General features: G+C 43.8%; 2 protein-coding genes across 3 annotated transcripts in view; one reads left to right on the top strand and one right to left on the bottom strand.

Moving 5' to 3' along the window:
* The window catches only part of LOC149350945 (alanine aminotransferase 2), a 28,630-nt gene extending 20,542 nt beyond the window's left edge, over positions 1–8,088 (top strand). The window contains exons 10-13 of the mRNA XM_089580110.1: positions 4,842–4,907; positions 4,991–5,146; positions 5,291–5,403; positions 5,505–8,088. Of these exons, the coding sequence (XP_089436236.1) occupies positions 4,842–4,907; positions 4,991–5,146; positions 5,291–5,403; positions 5,505–5,595 (426 nt within the window). The 3' untranslated portion in view covers positions 5,596–8,088. The remainder of the gene's footprint in view (positions 1–4,841; positions 4,908–4,990; positions 5,147–5,290; positions 5,404–5,504) is intronic.
* Positions 8,089–15,610: 7,522 nt separating this feature from the next.
* Positions 15,611–22,043, bottom strand: part of LOC149350944 (HEAT repeat-containing protein 3) — a 47,042-nt gene continuing 40,609 nt past the window's right edge. For both annotated transcript variants that reach the window (XM_089580108.1, XM_089580109.1), the window contains 3 exons: positions 21,625–21,872; positions 21,244–21,417; positions 15,611–15,897 (listed from right to left, as the gene is read on the bottom strand). In XM_089580108.1, the coding sequence (XP_089436234.1) occupies positions 15,721–15,897; positions 21,244–21,417; positions 21,625–21,872 (599 nt within the window). In that variant the 3' untranslated portion in view covers positions 15,611–15,720. The remainder of the gene's footprint in view (positions 15,898–21,243; positions 21,418–21,624; positions 21,873–22,043) is intronic.

The raw sequence follows: 22,043 nt of genomic DNA, 5'->3' as shown, positions 1-22,043 counted from the left end.
TTAGATTGAAATAAGGTTTGCACACGTCTTCCTCAGCAATAGCGGTGGTAAAGCACCTCCCTTTTATTTTAGATGTGCTGGGTTCAATAAATGTAAGCATCTCTCTTCTGCCTATGCACGCCTTCGTTCCTGGCGAGGGTGGGGTGTGAAGATCAAGTGGCACCTTCTGTAAGCAATTCTACCCTGGGGAAGCCAGGGCAGTAGTCTAGGAGCTGTCAGCATGGTTCACAGGACCTTTACGCAGTCACTGGAAATACCAGCGGGCTCCTGGCAATTCCAGAACAGACCGCATTCTGTGAATAAGACGGGTGTTCTTCCACTAGGTGGTGACTGCATGCTTGTTCAGCTATATTTTGCACCAGCATTGTGCGGTCACACGTGTTCAAGCGCAGTCACAGTGTGTTTGAGTTGCCCACATAAAGCGGGTTCTGGCCAGAGGAAAGCTGAAGGCTCAGTCAGCCTTCACCATGCAGTTGCATTCTCACTTCAAAGGAAGAATGGTGCTTGATTGAGAGCACAAGTGTTTATGAAATGGTGAGCTATATTAAAAGTACTGCACTACCACAAAAACCTGTGTATAATACGTGTTTTTTTTTGTTTTTTTTTCGGATTTTAGCAAGTTTACACCTTCCATTATATGCAGATCCAAACAATTTTTGCCCAAAATTTGCAGTTCCGTTTTGTTATTAACGAGCGCCGTTACCACCACACTTGTGAGAGGAGGCACCATCTAGTGGTGGCATGGGTTGATAGTTTCGATTTCGATGCGAGGTCACTACACTGACACGACCTCGTGACACCCAGGACGATCGCACCTCCCAAGGTATCTGGGATCGCAAAAGCAGTACTCGGCTGCTTTAAAAGGAAAGTAATCGTAGCTGCTGAAAGCATTGGTACCACATAAAGCACTGCTACATGGTCTGGATGAGGTAGGAAGAGCCTGCACTTACTGCCGCCTGACACGGGCCTCTCCAGCCATGCTGTGCAGTTGGATGGCAGACGCTTGGGCCAGCATTCCTGAGGAGCCCACCGGTTAATTTCAAGAAATGCAGGATATCAAATGCGCTCAATGGTACTGAAGACGTGCTTTTGTGGAAAGATATCTTAAAGGGATACTGAACCAAACTTTTGGAGCTGCTGTTTTACATTTAAACAAGAGCTTGACTGCTAAAATTGATAAATGCGACAAGCATTTTAGCAAAAAAGGCGGATAACAGGTTTTTTTTTTTTGTATTTATTGCCGTATCGTTGCACCTGGCGGCCGCCTGTGGAGGCTGCGACTAGACGTTATTACACCCGCGCGCCCACTGTTCTAGCAGAAGCACGATTGCCATCGCTACTCGCGGTTGTCGTCTGCTCATGGCGTACACAGATATGTCAAGATGTTAATCAATGCTGTCTACATACCATAACCATATGCACGCTTACGTACGCTAAATGCAGCTATTTTTTCTGTACTTTACGCCATTTCTAACATTCTCACTTTTAAAACAGAAGCCCGACGATGTTTAGACTAGTGGCGCCATCTGGTGGTTAGGAGGGGAACCATTGTTGTCAACAAACCGACGCCCCTCTTAGCCTAAAGGGGCAGAATCGTCACTCTAAATAAAAAATAAAGCAAACTTATTGCTCCTAGGTTTTCTTATGGCCGATAGGAGACGAAGCGAAAGACCAGTGGCCCATTTATGGCCATTGAACGCGCTGAAGAAGGCAGTAACTGCGATGAAACCAGTCCGAAGCGAGGCTTCATGCATCAAAGGGCGCCGCCATATTTGTCGCCGCGGGAGGGTGCCATGACGTCACCCTCTTCACCTCGCGCCAGCCGGGAGGGCTTGGCGCGCGCTCGTAAAACATCGAAAATAAAACCATCCGTTGAAAAATATGCGCAGTGACGACTAGATTTTGGTGTAATTACATTCCGAGAATCTATTTTCAGCGTTTTTGTTCAATTTTAAGATTTTGCTTCAGTATCCCTTTAAGATATCTTTGACGGCGGCTTTTCGGAAGACAGTACACCCGACGATGACGATCACTAAAGCACTGACTATGGACACATCTGAAGCGTGTGTGCCTGCAACCGGTCTGCTTATGTTTGTGGCGTAGGACACGAGTAGGTGCAATTGCGGCACCCGATATGTATCTGCCAGATATTTGGCGCCCGATGTACACAAATAATTGGAGGACATTCATCTTTCGCGACTTCCATAAGTCTTCGAGCTGACTGCCTTACTTGCATTACACGCGGATTAAAACTTTTTTGTTTGTTTGTTTTTGCTATCCCCAAATTACACCTCATATTATATGCGGGTCCGTATTCGCAGGTTTTTTGTGGTAATCCTCAGACCTCAGCATAACCCGTACCTATGCAGTATCATCCACGAGAGGGTCAGTGGCGTCACGTGCACAAAGCAAAGGCTATACGTATGTCAGTGCAACAAAGGATGTTTATGGGCCACGTGGCCAACTTCAGGGTTTCAACGCACAGCACTGCGCAGAAGAGGTTGGGGCCAGGTAGTGTGAGGGGCACATTCAGGTAATGCAGCCTGCAAGCTAATGGCTTTCACGTGCCACCACCAGTAATGGCTTATGAGGACAGAGAACGGGCTGTGTGCCATGCCCTTCGGACCATGGTTCTAGCATACATACAAATTGCGTTCATCTACAACCTGCTGAAAGGTTGAGACAGAGTAGACCGGGATGAGAGGCTACGCACCTTGCTGCTGCTCCAGTCAGTTGCGGTTTCTCTCTCGATAGCCTGCTCAAGACTTCACTCTGGAAGAACTGTCGAGTGTATCACTGAGAGAGTATCACTGAGAATTTAGGAGTGTAAAGCTGTAATGGGCAGAATAAATGAGAGGGTGACCAGCAGGGGTTTTTGGGAAAACTCCCCATTGGAGGGGGACAAGCAGTGCAACCGCCCCATTCCACTCACGACGACCTTGAGGGGTTTGTCTAATGAGTGAAACAGCAGCAGCAGCAGCAATGCGCTTGGGTCATTCTAGACGTGCAGTCCCCACAATATGGAAAGGCTGACAGCGGCAATTATATGATGGAGAATAGAGTGAGACTGCAGAGTAGTAGTAGTAGCATGAAAACAGGCTGTGTAAGTGAAGGCAGATGGCTGGTGTCATGGTGTCTCATGGTGGATGAGATTAAAAAGTTTGCGGGGATACGGTGGCCGCAACTGGCAAAGGACAGGGTTAATAAATAAATTAAATAAATAAATAAAAATGACAGAGACATGGGAGAGGCCTTCGCCCTTCAGTGGGCGCAGTCAGTGCGTGACTGTGACTGTGTCCTTGACTGAGTGACTGTGACTTCGGGTTTTTCCTTTGTCTTGATTATGTTTTTATTTTTCTGATTTTTATTTTGTGGCCGGCGCTCAGTGCTTTCTTTGACTGTTACGGTGACAATGACTTTGCAGACTTGGGTTTTCTTTTTTTTTATTACTATTTTATTTTTATTTATTCTGCGGACTGCACGCTGTGCGTTGGCTATCTGCCTGCGTCTAACTTATTATGACGAGACTTTTGTTTTCTTTTCTTATGAGTTTTTTTTTTTAATGCTCTGTTTTTCGCTTAATTTTTTTTTCTTCTTTGGAACATTTAGTTATTTTTCATTTATTTTGAATTGGCGTTAAGCCTGGCAAAGCATTGCTGGTCCAGGCATCCTCTCTCTTTCTTTTATGTTTTTTACCTCTTTTTTGAGAGGACCAATAAAAGGGTTAAAAGGGTGATGACATGAGAGAGAAGTCTTGTGATGTATTAAGAGTCGGGCAGTTCTTTCCAACTTTTCCCTGCTCCTCCCAACGAAGCCGAACCAGCACGAAAATGCAGATTACACCAGATTACACCAGAATTTATTTACATCATATTCAATACTGCGACAACTTCGCTGCCATCAGGATGCGGCCTCTGTCTCCGCATCTCCGATCCCTCTCTTCTGTTCCTCTGCGTTTATCTCTCCCTTCCTCCATTCAGGGTCCTAGTCTCCAGCCAGCTCTGGTTTGTTCTCCTTTCTCCGTTGTTTTCTCTGGGTTCCTTGTGAAGGCATCATCGCGGCTAGGTACCACAACCCGGCGGCCGTTACGCGTAGGTGCTTGCTGCTCCCAAGCACAGACGATTGCCCGATCGGGTAACACCCTTCCCTGGGGCACCGTGCTTTGCTGGGCCCAGCATTTTGTCTCGGCTGCCAGCCGTGTTTCCGGTGCTAATGTGCCGGCCTTTCGGCCAGTGCGCAGGGTTGGGGCCTGCGCACACACAGTCATCCGCAACGGCCCCGTAGCTGCCATTTGTCTTCGGCCCCTTGCCGTCTCCCAGGTGCCGGTTGCCCCCCCCCTCTCTTCTGCATGCCCCCCTGCACCCCAATTGGGGGCTGTCTCTTGTTCATCACCACTGAGCAGCAAGTGCACAAACACAAATGCACCGGCCGTTTGTTCTGGCTGCATTCGGAAGCGATGCGGCTGCTCGCACGACAGATGGGTTATTGTTTATTAATGCTTGTTAATGCACTCACATGAATTATTTCTGAATATTAACACATGCAGCGTTCAATTTTTAACTTATTATATGTGGCTTTGTTCAGGAGCTAAAATGTGTTGCTGTACATCAGTTAAAATGTCGAGTATTAAATGAGTTTTGTGATTCTGTAATGAGACTAGTCATCCTAAACAAACCCGAATACTATTTTGGTTAGAGCGATACTGGTTTTCTTTATGCATTTATGGTGTAGGAGACCATGCTGTGTGTTTAAAAAGCATAATGACTCGATGTTTTGTGGATTTAATGCATGCAGCAATGCACTGCCTCTGCAAATAAGTCATGTATTGTATTTTCTTGCAGTGCGCAATGGACTGTGTCGTCAACCCTCCGAAGCCTGGTGAGCCATCATATGACTTGTTCATCAAGGTGAACTCTTTTGCTTCCATGACTGGCATTTTATAACTGCAGAATATGGTTTACAGTACAATCGTTCTTTCATCTTGTCATAGGAGAAGACGGCTGTCCTGGATTCCTTGAAGAAGCGGGCAAAACTTGTTGCTGACACGTTTAACTCATTTGAAGGATTTCGGTGCAACAAAGTGGCTGGAGCCATGTATGCATTCCCAAGGTTCACATTGCCACAGAAAGCCATTGAAGAAGCCAAGGTTATTATTTTTGTTCTTGCAGGCTAGTGCTAATAGCATTGTCGCTTTTCTTTTTTTCCTTCTGAGAGAATTGATGCTGTTAATAGATTTGTCAGTGCACCAAATAACTTGGCTGTTTGTTGTCTCCTTCTTTGTTGTGGACAGGCTGCTGGCCAAGCTCCGGATTTCTTCTATGTGATGCAGCTGCTTGAAAACACTGGTGTATGTGTTGTCCCTGGCAGTGGTTTTGGACAGGTGCCTGGAACCTATCATTTTAGGTATGTATCACCCCGTTATTTTAGGCTCAGTGCTAAATGAGTGCAACTTAACTGCTGGACTGCTAGCAGTTAATGCCTGGTACTTTTGATGTCCTTTTCAGGACCACAATTCTGCCTCCATTGGAGAAGCTCCAGGTGATGCTTACACATTTCAAGGATTTCCACCAAAAGTTTATGAGCAAATACAAATGAACACTGCCAGCTCAAGCAGGGTGTTCATTGGTGGCTCTCGTCTCCTGTGCATCGGGACTGCCAAAATTGACCTATACCACGTGCTTTCGCTGTGACAGTGAGACTGTATCTAGACTGTCTCGTTTTGGTGTTTTGATGTTTGGTCATCCGAGAACTGCAGCAGTTTCTCTCATCTGCCTGCGGATGTTTGAAAGTGTGGATATCTTTTACTTTATGGAGAGCTTTAATGCTTACTAGCTGCGGTATGTTACCCTAGACGCAAGGTGCTAAAGTTTGCTTGACACACTTTTTTTTTTACTGCTTTTAAATGGTCTTTTGTTCACGGACTGTTCATTCATTGAGTGTTAGTTTTGTAACCACCACGAGAGGGGTTTACGATTCGTTGATATGCATAAAAAGTACCATTGTTTAGCTACGCACCCCTGCCACCTGGACCATTAACAGCAAGTTAGTTTTGGAGCTGTCGAAAGCATGGAGTAGCAGAATTGTATGTTTGCTGTAGTGTTTCCTGTTATTAAGTTATGTTGGGATTGTTTGCGTTCAGGAAGCATTGTATTAAATGTTGTCATGCTTCTCACCATTTTTCCAGACAGCCAATATAATCTTGCAGGTGTTATTTTTGTTTTTCTTCTTTGTACTGCTAACAGAAATTGGGATAGTGATAGCAGAGCTAATCGCCTTGGCAATAAATATAAAAGTGCTGGCTGAGCATGTTTTTCATGCAAAGGTTGGTTTCTCTAATTTATCTGAAGTCTCTGTTGTATTGTCATTATTTGCCAGTTTTTTATGCTGTGTATGAAGTCGGTTGCATCATTTAGCGAGACTGCTTTATTAAGCTACACGAATTAGCATTGTTGTGGATGGCAAACTTTTGTTCTTTACTGAAAGGTGTGTGAAACTTCACCATATTTCATGTTGTCAATTTGTTGTCATGTGGATGTCTGGTGTATCGCTGTGTATATGTAGCGGGCAGTGTAGTGAGTCTTGCTCATGTCAAACCCGAATATGTCAAATAAGTATTGGTATAGAACAGCACAAGCAGCCCTTTAAAAACTGCATGCACTGTACATTGGCATTGGAAGTCCTATTCAGTGCCAACCAAATTTTTTTATCAACCAGTGCATTGCTCCTTGCTTCTGCACGAGTTGCTTTTCTTGAGCACTTATGTTGTTACTGTCATGTTAAGTTCTTAGGTGTGAGGGCTAGCTTTAAGGCTTCAAATGGCAATATAAAGACATGGACATCATTTAGCTTCCTGCAGTTTTTTTCCATGCGCAGCCTGTGAAAACAGAACAGAAATTTGGGGATGAAAAGGTAAATAAGAAAAGGAAAAAAGAGGGACAATGCCAGGACAGGAACAACACTGATTTAAAGGTTGTTGCCTGCTGACAGCAATTGACAGCCCATAACCTGTGCCATCAAGTGACTTTTGCTCATGCAGCTGCCTTCCATGGATTGCAATGGAAAGCTCAAAAGTGCGCTGAATACCAGTGCACGGTCGGGGCTGGGTGATGGGTGTGCGCCACTGTTGTGTACTTCTATTCATTTACAGTTTAAAGTGCCACGTTAAAGCTAGTGTCAACACTTTGTCACAGTCTTAAATTGAAATATCATTACAGTGCGCGGTTCCAAGATCCCCTGTGAATTTGATGTATCCGGGTTTGATTGTATCGGACGCTGTTCTCATTGCCCCCCCTTTTCAGATGTTTATTGTAAATGATGCAGTGTTTACATGTGTAACAAATACCTGACAGCCTTTTTTTTGTATTATAACTTCACACACTCATTTGCAATAATTGCTTGAGACCATTTGCACTAAGATGCACTTATTATGCTGCTCAGCAGAGTTAGCTATTGAACTTCTGCCCATTGGTACTGCCTGATCTGGCATACCAAAGTTTTCAAGGAATAGCAGCTGTACCTGACTAGGTGAGTGATCTGCACCCAGATGCATAATAATTTTTTTCTGCCTGCTGGCATACAGCTCTTGTACATTTGCTAGTAGCAGGGCTTGAGATGTGTGATTTTGAAGAATGATGAACTACAAGCGCATACATTCGCACTGTAAAGCAGTCATGATGTGCATGTATTGTTCCAGGCAGATAAGCGAGCAATTGCATTAATAGTGTTTTGCCTGTGCACTATTAAGCTGCAGTCTTTCTGTTACTGTGCATAACACGGAGCAGTTGTTCCTTACTATTTTTTATACAGTTCTGAAGTTTTCCTTTGCAATAGAATTTTGTTGGTAACCAGCCTGTTCAATGATATAGGCTAGTTGCAGGCTTTTATTCAGTGTTCTGTATGTGCCTTTAGCTGTCAAGAAGCTGTTGTCCTGAGGGGTCTATATGTGGACAGTTCTTTGTACTGTTGTAGTGCCGAGAGTCTAACATTTAGAAGCAATATGAGTACCTCATTATATATTGTGCATGTTGGGATAGCCAAGCTGGGTTGTTAGTTTTGCTTAGTACACAATAAAACGAAAAGAAAACCTTGCTCCTGTTTTACTTGTGCAATATGATATATTGGTTTCTGTCATATAAGTTTTCAAGGTAGTGAGTGCTTCAACTTTTTTCTTGCCATACCTATCGATCATGGGTCAACAGTGACCCGTAGATATCACACGCCATCTCAAAGCTACCAATGCATTTTTTCACAGCGGTGGCTCAGTAGTTGGAGCACTTGCTACTGAGGAGGAGGACCTGGGTTCAATCTCGGCCACTGCTGACACATTTAGATGGAGGCGAAACTCAAAAAAGGCCTGAATACTTTTTCGGCGCACGTAGCCCTTTATGGGAGTGGGGAGGGGGGGGGGGGAAATAAAATGGCCAATTTAGTCCGAACTTTCAATTTCTCAATTTATTATTTTTTTTTGTGACTCTTAGGTGGTCTTCTGCCTCATGAGAAAATATAGCATAATATGCAGTACAAATTTAGAAAATGGTGGTCATCAAAAATACTGGGCAACTCTTAGCTTCTAATGGCCTTGGCACAACGTGAATTCCGCGCATTTACGATGGAGAACCACCACCTTAGTATCACCATTAAGAGGAGAGATCAGACGATCATAGCTGCCGTTGGTTGCAGGGCCGAATTTCTCTGAACAAAAGCGAAAGCACACAAGGCAATGAACGAAGCAGATCAGGGAATAAAGTTCAGGGTTGATCTTCTGGGCTTGTAGTTCTCTAATTGCTATCACTTATCCCTTTGGCATCTCGTAAAAGATGACAGTAGAGTGATTTTTTTTTTATGAATCTTGAAACAATGAGTGCAGTCAAGCTCTCAATTTTTGTATGTACACGTTTGGCATTTAAGAAAACTAACAGCTTTATTGCACGGAACAGGGCTTTGCGAATATGCTGATATACTATGTACTTTCTCCTGGATTATTTATCGCCCCAGTGGTGGTGACTTGTGTTATTTGTAAGTTTAAAATGCAGTTCTGAAATCAGCTTAAAAAGTTCCATATCTATGTCGATTGTGGCTACATTTGATGCCTAAATAACTAATATTTTGGCCCAGTGCCCCCTTAAGCGCTTCGTACATAGTTGTGTACATTGCGAACTCTCTGCGTGAGCTCTAGTTAGCACATATTTCTTTGTTTGAGGCGTATTTAGCATCCTCCACATGGCAAATAGGGCACTCTTTTATGGCAACTAGCAAATGGCGACAAATATTTCACAAAACAATAAGCCTGGACATTTTCTGCCATTTTCTTGCAGTGTCACTGATATCTTTTTTTTTTTTCTGAATTTCTTGCATCGTGTGCATATTTTAAAAAAATGACTATTCTTAAGGTGTTGATTCCATAAATCCTGGTGCTTTAGTATTTGTTTCTAACTGTTGACAAGCTGCAAGAAATTAACTGTCTGTGTTTTTTATCTAAAAACTAATGACTTGGTTTTCTTGAGGCCTGGATGTGCTATTGAGGCCGAAAAATATTTATTCTGAATTGAAATGATAACTGTCACTTAGAAGGAAAAAAAAACCCAGGTGGTCTAATTTAATCCGGAGCCCTCCACTGCGGTGTCCCTCATGGGCCATGGCCCACGAGTCGTTGAAACCCCATAATTTTCAATTTTTTTGTAGTATTTCCAGACTTTGTCTTGAAGTAGCTAGGAACTTTTTCCAAATGGTGGATTTTAGTGTTGGAGTGAACAGTGCAGTCCGTGACAACTCCCTGATAGCTGGACCCTCTTGCAAGTTTCGTAGGTGTCATCCCCAAGATGATTTTTTTTTAATGCTAGTGGCAGCGCTGGACCTTGGGATGTCGAGAAACTAGCTGAAAACAACTGCTGTCCATCAGGAAGGATTGTTTTCTGCCTGCCACCGGTTCACCGATTTTTGTGCTGCCTAAGATGTAGTAGGGTTGTTTGCAGTATTACGGTCTTATTGGCTGCGAAATGAAATATTTATATGTGCAGCCTTTAAGCACTGATCTGAAATGCACTTGGTACGTATAAGCCAGCTTCATTGAATTTTTGCTTTTAAATTTTTCTAGTGCATTGCAGTTCCCAACTCAGCCTTTAAATATGTATAATTCAGAAGTATGTTTGTGTCTGTCTGTTTGTACTTTCTAGCATTTTCCAGTATAAATATTTGAAGAAAAAAAGCAAGCTCTTGTAACATCTTCTAGTAGCTTTTTCTTCCTATGAGACAGTAAACATTTCATTTTTCATAGTTTACATTTGACAAATAAAATTTTGCATTACTGTCAAGGACTGATATGTGTACTGCGAAATAGCACATCCATTTCATTTCATTGTGATGTGCGGCACGTTAATGTAACTAATGCATAATTTTTATTCAAAAGTGACTAAATAAACAAACCAGATTTTTTTTTCCCAAGGCAAGGAAAGTTAACGGATGTTTCAGAAATTAATAATTGTAAATTAAAAGGGCTAGTTTGTTAATTTACAATCTGCACTATGTACTTATTTAAGCTCGCCACAGTACTGTCCAATTGCATGTTGTTTCAAAAGGGCTCTGAAAGGGGCTCCCAATAAAGTTACTGTATGCGTGGGATGTTAAAGGGTGCTGCTTCATGAATATCCTTCAAGAATTTTTTTTAATGCATTTATTAGAAGCTAAGTTATCCGTTGTCAGAATTTGAATTAAAGTGTCTTCGCTCCTTTCCCTCTACTCTCATCACTTTTTGCACGCTCCCCACCTGCTCGGCCGATCGCCAGCTGCCGACATGCATGGCAATTCCGCTGGGGGGGGAAGCTTCCTGACCCACCAGGGCAACGTGGCCGACTGGCTGCGGACATGGTAGCTGCGCAATGTCTGAAAGAATCTAACCAATAGCCACTTTTCAACCGACATACATAGGCACGCAACACGAAGAAAAGAGAGTTTCAAAAAGTCACCGAAAAGGGCTCGCCAACTTTCGTACGTGATTATGAGGCCTTTGTGGTGTCTCTGTGATTAAAGTAAAATCCCGTGTGTTTCAATCTGCATCTGGAGTCTGCTACTAGGCCTAAAATTTGCAGTTACCTTCATATGTGCAGTACTTGCCTGCTGCTCATCATGATTAATACTGCTTCTCCCTTATTTGAGTGTGTTATTTAATTTTGGCATATTTCATGCTGACAGAAACGTGATAACCATGAAAGCAGTCCTGTTAAATTTTGAGAAATGCAAGAAAAAATGCGCACACAGATATCATCACTTACCTGATGCATGCTACTGAGGAATATTTCGTAATAGTGGCCTCGTACCAGTTACCGTATTGTAGCACTTGTAATGGTGTGCTTTCGAGCAAGCAGGTCGCATTAATGATTCTCAGCTCCAGCAGCTGCATTGCGATGTGGGCAGAATCTTTTACAGAACCCCAGGGGGTGGAAATAAATCCACAGCCTTTCAATGTGGGGTCTCGGTGCCGATGTGCAGCTTTGGAGTGTTAAATGCTGCCAACGAACAAAGCAGTCTCCAATGCCCATGCATTTAATTGAATTGATGCCTTATAATGAAAGCTGGATTAATTCAACACAGCCTGCTCCAGCAGTTTTTTTGGAAAAAAAAAATGGCTTTATGTGATGGCCATCAAACCACTACAGTCCTATGCAAAATAGGCTGTAGAGAGAAAATGCATAAAATGTTAGGTGCCAGTGTGTGCTGAAAAGAAAGATGCAAGGTGTGTTGAATGAAGGATCTGCTGCTGATACTAAAAGTACTGATAACCAGTTTCTAAAAGCCTGGTTCTTTGTTTCACAAAAGAAAGCTTGCTATCTGAAGTACCGAATTCCTGAGTGATTGCACCGATTATTCTGTGAAAAGGAAAACTTCGGTTTTTCTCAATCTACGGAGTCTTCCATAATTCTAGTCCACAGTGGAAACTTTAGTAGTTGGGAATGTTGGCAGGTGCATGCAGGCAGAAGCGATTAAACAGTGAATTACAGCAGTTGCAAGAAACATGTAAATTTCATAGCTAGGCTAACAAATATCCTATATGTGTTACTGATGGCTGCATAATGCAACCATCACTAACATTGCTCTAGATATTTGATTTATTTCCAACGTTGCCCATTTATTGCTTTGAGCTGCGCATGTGCTGTCATGCCATCCCGCGGGGATCTACATAACGGGGGGCGGGATATTCGTCTTACATTTGGAGCAAACTTTTTTTTTTGCCCAGCAAGGGATGCGAGATGGGGGGTCTACGCATAGGCGGCATTATGCCTAGTTTCACCCAAGACTTCCCACAGTTTTTAAGAATACGCTTTTTGAGTAAGAACAGCGCTTTTTTTCGGCATAGCATTGTCAGCGGTGTAGTACCACGGCCCCTTGATGCACGATGCAAAGCGAAGTGCATTGCTTATCAACCGGCCCTGGTAGTACATCACAGCTAAGACATGCCAACTAGCAGGCTGGTTGTTGAACTACTGTTGAATAGTTAACTATTACTACTAGTCTCCTTAATTATTGAGGTGTGTAGCCCACTAAGCAATATCCACAGCAGTTTTTAGAATTTCAAAAATGCGGTTACCCTCGGCACTATGGCCCAACAAATCTTGCCTGTTTCGACGAGTTATGTGCACTTGAGAGGTTGCTTTGCCTTCAAGCTTCTCGAAAGTGCATATATTTCGGCGCGATGATGCCAAAATTTGTTGGGCCACAGCGTCAAGGGTAACCGCATTTTCGAAAGTCTAAGAACTGATATGGGTGTCACTTACGGTGGGCTACACGCCTCTCAATAATTGGGAAGCCTAACAGTAATAGTTATAAAAAATGTTAGGTGAAACACCCTGTATATTGCACATTATAACCTTTGTAGAGTTCTGTAGGACGTGTTGAAAAGTTTTTGCGTAATCTGCGCACTCCCTTTTTGAAGAAGTTCGCAAATTACGCAAGTAAATACGCTAATTGCCAACACGTCGCTTGTCATTCCGGCTCTTGAAGCTGACTGGCTTGAGCGTAGTAGTGAATTAAAACTATGTATTCGCAATTATACTGTAGTTTTGTTTCATGCCACACAATGCAATCTGAACTTGAGCGTGGTAGTGAATTAAAACTATGTATTCACAATTATATTGTAGTTTTGTTTCATGCCACACAATGCAATCTGAACTTTTATATCACAGCTATCATTTGGTTGTTGAAACCAAGAAAGTATCAACAGCATTAGCTCAAGGAGCTGAAAATCAATTTTTATGAAGGAAACAAATTGGACGGAGCTACTCTCACTGTCCCATCAACCTTTTGAGTGTTTTTGGCAGTGGAGTCTCATCTCGCTGGGTTTTTACCATACATGTACGGTGGTGTCATGGGTTCGGTGACTACGCGACGTCATCACCGAGTCCTGACAATGAGGGGGTGGCTGTTTGATGCCCGGCATAGCTGGTAAGCAAATGTAGTGAATGAGACCGAGGAGTGTTAAGAGGTAACAACAACAAAACAATGTTTATAGTTTCGATTGAAGAATACGACAGCTTTCACAGACGCCTAATGTACAAAATAATGGCAGGAAACACATAGCATTAAATACACTGAATTAAGTTATACATTGAATATGTCTACACAGGTCAGAACACAAGTGAGAGCCCAATTAGCTACAGTCGATAAAAGTTCAGAAGGGGAACAAACATAGTCAATCGGGGAGCACGGCTGCAGTCCATCCACAAACACAGTCAGTGCGGCCCCCGAAGGCGACGTCCTTCCAGAGCAGCTTGCGGGTTCGAGGATGCGGTGCGGCAGCTCGGCTCGGAGTCCCGGGAGTTCGCGGCGGCAGCGTCTCCACCGACGAGCGGACTTAAGTTCGTGCCCATACGGTCCCCTTTTAAAGTCCTCGGACGCTAGCGGGCGAAACACTCGCTGCGCCACAGAGTCACGGTTCGAAAAAGCAAACACCAAAAAGCGCAACAAGAGTACGTAGGCACCTACACTTTGACACTGCATGGCCGCCATCTTGGAGGAGGAAAATTAACGGACAACTAAAAAGAAGCCCTAGGCTGCGACTCTGGATTCGGTGACCTTGGAACAGCAAAAAAGTAAAACACAACCAAAAAGGGAGTCACGTACGCCCACAACTTCTTTCCTGCTAATGGTCAGCTCAAGACTTCGGCAGTATGGGGGCTGACCTTGAGCCGGGAAAAAGTAAGATACACGTCTCCGCTTGCGCAATGTGAGGGGGTTGTCTAACTAACTGAAACAGCGTGCATGTATTCGTTCTCTTCCTGAGACCCGTACAGGCTACATGGACACACAAACATAAAGAAATGCGGATGCATCAGTTTCATACAAACAAAAGTAATTTACAGGCTGCTGCCACTTCTGTGACAGGTGGAAACCAGGCAGACCTCTCCATTATCCATTAAAGTCTCTTTCCTTCCTTCCTTGTGTTTGAAATTTTGCACTATACTGAAAAAGTGCTGCCACCGCCTAGGACTTACAAGTGTTTGTGCTACCTTCTTATGGAGAAAAAGAGAACAGATTCTGACCTTCAGCGTATCGCATGGTTTTTGACATGCTTGAATGATTTCGGCTTCACTGCGTGCATTGCCTGGTGTTGTGAAGGATCACAAAAGTTGATTTTTACATTGATTGGCTTTGTCCTCGGATCGTTATCACAAACACTCGCAGACGTCGCTTTCCACTTTGGTTTGGTTTGGTTTATGGGGTTTAACGTCCCAAAGCGACTAAGGCTATGAGACGCCGTAGTGGAGGGCTTCGGAAATTTCGACCACCTGGGGTTCTTTAACGTGCACTGACATCGCACAGTACACGGGCCTCGAATTTCTCCTCCAAAGAAATTCAGTCGCCGCGGCCGGGATCGAACCCACGTCTTTCGGGCCAGCAGCCAAGCACCATAGCCACTGAGCCACCGCGGCGGCGTACTCAGTTTCCTTTGAACTGTTCAGATGCCTGGTAAAATTGCATTATGGCCGCACATGCAGTCTTTCTTTCTGGTGGTGACAACGATGACTCTTCCAGAACTCCCGACTTAGATTAGAACAGTACCAGCATCATATGACCAAAAAGTGCATCCAAAACCGGCACGAATGATGGCAAGCCACTTTCCAGAGAGGGAGACTGACATATCTGAGAGCAGCCTCGCCAAGCAAAGGTATCGTGTACACTAACATGACTTAGTGCTCCAAGCGGAGAGCAGACACCAGTTTTATGCACACAGAAAGCGAAAAGGCACTTTGCACAGAGCTATGCTTCAAGGACTATCATACGGTGAACATTTTTGCAGTTTTACATTATGCTGTGACTAAAACGCTGTCACTAAACATCTTTTCCCTATTTTCACTCATTTTTTCTATATTGGCGATAAAGAAATTCAACCCCCAGTGAAAGTTTTCGAATGTGCAGAGCAGGTTTCAATAAGGCATGCATGAATGCTACAAGAAGATGGCAGACACAAGTGGTGCAACAGTGCCAGATAAGTACAATTGTTTAGAAACTGAAGCCAGCTGAGAATAAGCATGAAGACTACCTTTCACAGTTGCATATCCCAGTTCACAAGCTAATATTGGAAAACTTGCAGCAGTGCCATGCAATCGAGAGCCTGGAGTTCAAGAAGCAGCCAAAGCTTTTATTCTTGAGCAGTACATGTTTGCACTGGTGGCAAACTTAAATGCTTCCTGAACTTAGAAAAAGCTGGCGCTAGTATCTTCACACAGTTTAGTCACTGGCGTCGTCTTTGCCATTTGGATTGCCATTTGGATTGCCATTTGGATTGCCATTTGGAATTCCACTCTTCCGTGCTTTGTACTTCAGAAATCGGACCAAGTTGTCTTTGGCGGTGGCGATCACTGGAAAATGAGCAGTGGATCCTAATATCCTCCTCGCTAGTTTCACCTGGAAAGTAAAAACAGGCAGTCATTGGCTTTCATGCACAGTAATATGGGTGCACTGCATGAGTGTATACTGTTTCACCGATGTGATGTCAGATGCACATGATTTGTGACATACGAGGGGGTACCCAAAAGAAACCGGACTAAATTTTTTGGTCGGCAAAGCTTCTGTGGTACCGCGTTTTGCCACTAGGAGCGCATAGAACGAACATTCCAGAGTCAGTAAACCGAGTGCCGTCGTTGAAGGAGGTCAGACTAGTTTAGGCAGAGTTTTAGAGTGACGACTGTTTTGTATGAATGTCGTTTTTGCAATGGCTGATTTTCATGAACAGCGTGTGCCGGTGAAATTCTGATTTTTGCTCGGAAAAAGTTGAATGGAAACTTTTGAAATATTAAGAAAGACGTACAAGGACGATGCTACGGGGACAACTCAAGTGTTCCTGAATCGAATCCTGAATCAAAGCAACAATCATGCCAATGGAAAAGTTCAAATTCATCTCGCCTCAAGAAAGCTCGTCAGGTGAAACCAAACCTCAAAACAATGTTGATTTGTTTTTTCGACGTGAGAGTCGTCCATTGAGAATTTGTTCCGCAGGGTCAGACAGTTAGCCAGGCCTTTACTTGGGATGTTTTGAAAAGATTGGGCAAGAGTGTGCGGTGGAAGCGGCCAGATTTGTGGCGGTCGGGTGACTGGTTTTTCCATCATGGCAATGCCCCTGCTCACACAGCCCTGTCTCTACGACAATTTTGGACCAAAAATGGCATGACCCCTATTCGTCAACCCTCATACTCTCCCAACCTTGCCCCGTGCTACTTTCTTTGTTTCCTAGAACGAAAAGGTGAAATGAATGGAAAGCGTTTCGCTGATGTTGCTGAGGTGAAGAAAAAAACGACGGAGGCACTGTGAAGTATCACAAAAGATGAATTTAAACAATGTTTTGAAAAATGAAATGAAAGATTCGACAAGCGTATCATTGCAAGTGGGGAATACTTTGAAGGAGATTGAAGGTCTGTGCTTAAAATGTGAACAAATAAGTTCAAACAAAAATAAGTCCGGTTTCTTTTGGGTACCCCCTCGTAGTAGCTTTTACAAGCCAAGACATAACTGGAACTGGCTCTTGAAGTATGCCTGCTCACCTCAGCTGAGCAAGTCAATCTAGTGGTAGTACTTCTCCGTGCATTGTTGGCTGCCTTGGCATTATCAAGCAAGTTTTGAAAAACCCTATCCAGACCAGCACTGTAACTGACTACTTGTGTCACTTAAATTGCTTCTTCCCAAATGTTCGCCTTTGATTTTGACACGACCATTGTAAGGGACACTGAGGACAAACCTATGTTAGCCTGTGTTGATGAATTACTGCATTCTAATGACAAAGAGGCTACTTTCACTGGAAATGGAGCTTATATAAGCTAGGAAAGGTAAGAAAAAAACAATAAACTACATAGATTGCCGTTGCCAGCCATTTTAGAAATTGAACTGCGGCGACGTCAAGACAGTGTTCGGGTATAAGCTATATGGCTATTCACATCCAAATGGAGACCACGCTGTCCTTTTCATTCAGTCTTTACATCAGAAGTTTGAGTAAATGACATGAAAAAATAAATGTTCCAGTTTAAACCCTATCTTCTCAGCAATAAATGTCTTTTTTGTGACAAAAAAAACATCAGCATAGCCAGAAAAAGCCACATGATTTTTACTACAAACAAAAATTGGATGAACTCGGCATCCCTTTATGCTTTGGTTAGTACAGCCAGCCACAATTTAAACACTAAGAAATTTCTATATGCAATGTATTTACGAAATGAGTAAATGGTGATGGCATGGGGGATTAATGCATACCTACATCACACAGCATACAAGCATTTTTTCCCACAACCTTAGGCCCTGCAGGCAAGTGCCACGGCCACCAAGACATTGCAGCAGTAGATGAGCCCAAGATTCATATCCCAGAGCAATACAGTAAAACCTCGTTGATTCGGACTTCAAGGCAGTGCACGTCGGAGTTATCGGAATGTTGAGTTATTGAATGGCCCCTCAAAACTGCCAAAAACAGTTCACAAAGCAAAATTTATTCTACTTTAACTAAAACTGTGCAACAGCAGCGATTTCTCACAGTTCCCTCAAATGCTTTATTTGTGCACGCTACTGGCAGTTGGAAGTAGAACTGCTCCACAACAGCAAGGGTATTCGAGATTTCTTTCAGTGTGTGCCTCAGTAGCGAAAAAACTTCTTCGCATGTGACGAGCGCGGAGTTTCAGTGTGCTAGAACAAGAGAAATACCATGCGGACGGAATTGAGGGAAGATCAGTGACAAGGCAATTGTTGCACCAAACGGTGTGTGGCTCGGCTGGTGGCGAAACTCCAAAAACGAAACTACTCGGCTGAACTCTCTCTCCACCTACCACCGACGGGAACCTGCCGACCGTCAAAGCGCCTGCCTTTGAGTGCACATCTGAAGGGCGCAAGAGACAATGCAACATGCAATTCAGACGAATATCTGGATGATCTCCTGTCGAACACACCATGCCTCCACACGGCACTCTTCGGCGTCTGGTAAACGTTATTCCGACGCCACTGACCAGCATGGGTGTTTGGCAGGACTCCGGCGGTAGTCCAAATTATTCGAATGAATGAGGTTTTAATGTACATACAGGTTTCCCTGCAAGGTTGCAAAATATGGTAAAACTTCATTGACAAGTTCCCAGTTCATACGATTTCTTGGTTCAGACGCTCAAAACAACAGGCACTAAAAACATCCCACGGAGTTGCCCTATTTTTCTCCCGGTTAATATATTCCCGAATAACGCGATTTCCCGGCTACTACGTTTAAAATTTCCGCAAATTTCAGCCGTACAATATGTTTAGTGACCTCCTGCACATGTGCACGCCTGTCATAGTGGCTTCTCTGCAGTGCTTTGGTGCAAGGGTGAAGCACACACACACAAAAAAAAAAGCTGGTGTTCTAACCTACGAGCAGGGTATTACTGCAGAGATGTGGCAAGGAAAGGAGAAATGCACCGGCTTCTTCAAGGAGCCTAAATGCTCTGGGCCAAAGCATCTGAGAACTACAAAGACGCGTTTACATACGAACAGACGGATCTGGGAAATGCAGCATGAAAAGCAAGAATGCCGCGACAGTGAGCCATCACGATGGCTTCCCAGCACAGCTTAAGTGCAAGGGGGCAAAGCATAAAAAAAAAAATGATTTCGGCTACTCTCGCCATTGCCGTCGAGGGACCGGGTGTGTTGTGAAGTTTATTGCGCAGCTAAGACAACAAAAATGTGGACCAAATTCCGCGAGCACTAGAAGGTAGGTGTTCAGACCTTGTGCCAGAACTGCTGACACTTTCATGAAGCAAAATTAACAAACGTCTTCGTACCCCATTCAACATTTCCATTCCTGAGCAGCCATAGTGGCTCACTGGTTATGGTGCTCGGCTACTGACCCAAAAGACGTGGGTTCAATCCCGGCCGCAGCGGTCGCATTTTGATGGAGCCGAAATGCCAGAGACCAGTGTACTGTATGATGTTGGTGCATGTTAAAGAACTGCAGGTGACATAAACCCCGTTAAACCATAAGAGTTCCATTTCTGACATTTAGGCGGTTTGGATCATACGCTTTCCCAAATACATGTTTTTCTTGAATTTTTTAAAAAAATGTACCAATGAGCTTGTACTGTACTTTTGTGATCCCAGCCTCCATTTCAATGAGTGAATTAAAATAAACAAAAATTAAATGCCTGTCTTCCAAGCAAGTACAGCAGACTCATTATTCAAACTTCCAAGGGACCAGAGATTTTTGTTTGAATTACCAAGAGCGCACCTTAGTATACTTCCAAGGGACCAGAGATTTTTGTTTGAATTACCAAGAGAGCACCTTAGTATGATCCAAGACAATGTGATTTGCTTTATGGACATCTATGCATACAAATAATAATTTAGCACTCTTTCACCGTGCAACTATAGCTAGATGCTTTAGCACAACTTAAAACAAGGGTGAACAGCGCTTATTCCTTTACTCAACCAGCAGTCTCCAACTGGTTATATGGTTAAAAAAATGTTATTAATGCATTGCTATCCCAATAGAGTAAAACCACATTATTGAGACCTCAAGAGACTGAAAGAAAGGTCTGAAATATCGAAAGTTCTAATAGTCGAACGGCTACAAAAAAACTTTTCAAGAAGCAGTTTTGTAACTGATGAAAAGGTAAGCATGGTCGTCTGCTCTTTAGAGAAAACTGCGCGGCAATGATGATTTTTCGCCGTTCCGCCGCTGGGAATATCACAGTAGAGCTGCTCCACAACCTTCACAGGTGTGAAGCCTCCCCAAAGCAAGCAGATCGTGATGCCTGCGCATTTTCGGTGTACATGACCACGCGGGTACATGACCCATGTGGGAAATGCACACTTGCACCGGAACAGCATGGCGTCTAAAAAGAAAAACTACCAGCAACAACAATCAGCGTCCAATCCGGCTCGCAGCTAGTGTTGGCTCCCTGATGCATGGCCGATAGCAGATTTTGTCGGAAGCTGGTAGCAAAGCTCATAAAACGAAACTATGCGGCGATGGGGCGATTCCGATCGACACACACGGTCCCCCTCGGATCGCATCTGAGTCAACCGGCTGGAGGAGCCGAATTTTCAGCTCACGCGGCGCCAGACCTTAGATATCTGAACTTGGCCGCCGCTTTTTCACGCTCCGGGAGCGTTGGAACAAGCCAAAAAGTTCGAATTTAAGAGAATCCGCGGTACGAATTAAGCGGCTCTAAAATGCACAGAAAATATAGCCAGTAATAAGGGAGTAATTACTCATTGGCATCCACCCAAGCGCAGCCATACAGCTACAAAGGAAAGCTATACAGCTTTCTCAGAAACTTTTACTGCACCTTGGGGGATTCCCCTAAACATTTGGTCAGCACTGTTCCCACTTCGAGTTATTGATCAATTCGCTCTCGCCCTACCATAAGCTTGCTGTCCCGGTTAGCTCAGTTGGTAGAGCGACTGCTCCGGTGTAGCGGTGGTCCCGGGTTCGAACCCCGGACCAGGACGAATTTTTCTTTAACTGCGAAGTTTCTGAGGAAGCTGTATAGCTTTCCTTTGTAGCCGTATGGCTGCGCTTGGGTGGATGCCAATGAGTAATTACTCCCTTATTACAAATTTACTCCACCTTGGGGGATTCCCCTAATATAGCCAGCTAACCAAAATTTTGAAATCTGTTTAAATTAACTAAGTTCAAATTATTAGTTTGAATTATTGAGAGTCTACTGCACTGAAATTCTGGAAGACAAGATATGCTCAGAAGAGCATGCAGCATATCAGAACAATAATTTCATTCATCTTCCCACTAACCTTGCTTCTAAAGACAGGTAGGAAAAGGCGCAACTTCGTCACCAACTCAATCTCTACAGCAACTGCTTGAGTCGTGTCTTCTCCAAAGGCATCAAGCAAGCCATCCACTGCTTCCGCCACCACTGAAACGTCGGGGTCCTTGAAGGCTACCTCCATAAGGCACAGGCCTACCTTCTGCATACAAGCAAACACGGCACATTAGTATTTTGAACCAAGCAATTAGAAGTAAATGATAAAGATTAAAGATGAGCCCAAACTGTGTGTTTTAGTTGTGTAGTAGAAGAGTTAAATGCACAAAAGCATTAAATAAAAACTTTTATTTCTAAGCACTTTCAGCATGCAGTACTGAGCACAGTGGTAGAATTTAAATGAGTTACAAACCTTGAGCACATTTGGTTCGTGTGGACCCAGTAGACAACCCAAAGCAGACATAACACGGGCCGTGTTAGTCCTAACAGCTGGCTCGTAGCAGTGACACCCTTGAGCAAGGACTCTGAGTGCCTCGTCATTGACACTGGGAATGGGTGGTGTGTCCCTTGTTCCACCTTGGGCAGCAGCAGAAGCCAGAGCCTGCAGCACCGCACGACATGCGCCGGTGCTTGCCTCCAGTAGCTGATAATCTTGGGAATCTAGAATAGAATTTTTAACCACCCACTTGATAATGTTTCTTTTTGTGAGGAAAAAAATAAAGGTGGTGCAAAAATATGTTACATAATTGGCAAAAAAAGCCTAAAAATCATTCCTTTACAGATAATGCTGCATGACAAAGCTGTTTTGCAGCTCAATAGCTTAATTCAGAA

The sequence above is a fragment of the Amblyomma mixtum genome, chromosome 3 (genome assembly GCF_055824585.1).
Source record: "Amblyomma mixtum isolate Tamu chromosome 3, ASM5582458v1, whole genome shotgun sequence".
Lineage (NCBI taxonomy): Eukaryota > Metazoa > Arthropoda > Arachnida > Ixodida > Ixodidae > Amblyomma > Amblyomma mixtum.
The sequence above is the reverse complement of the archived record's forward strand: the minus strand, read 5'-3'. Positions and strand labels throughout refer to the sequence as shown.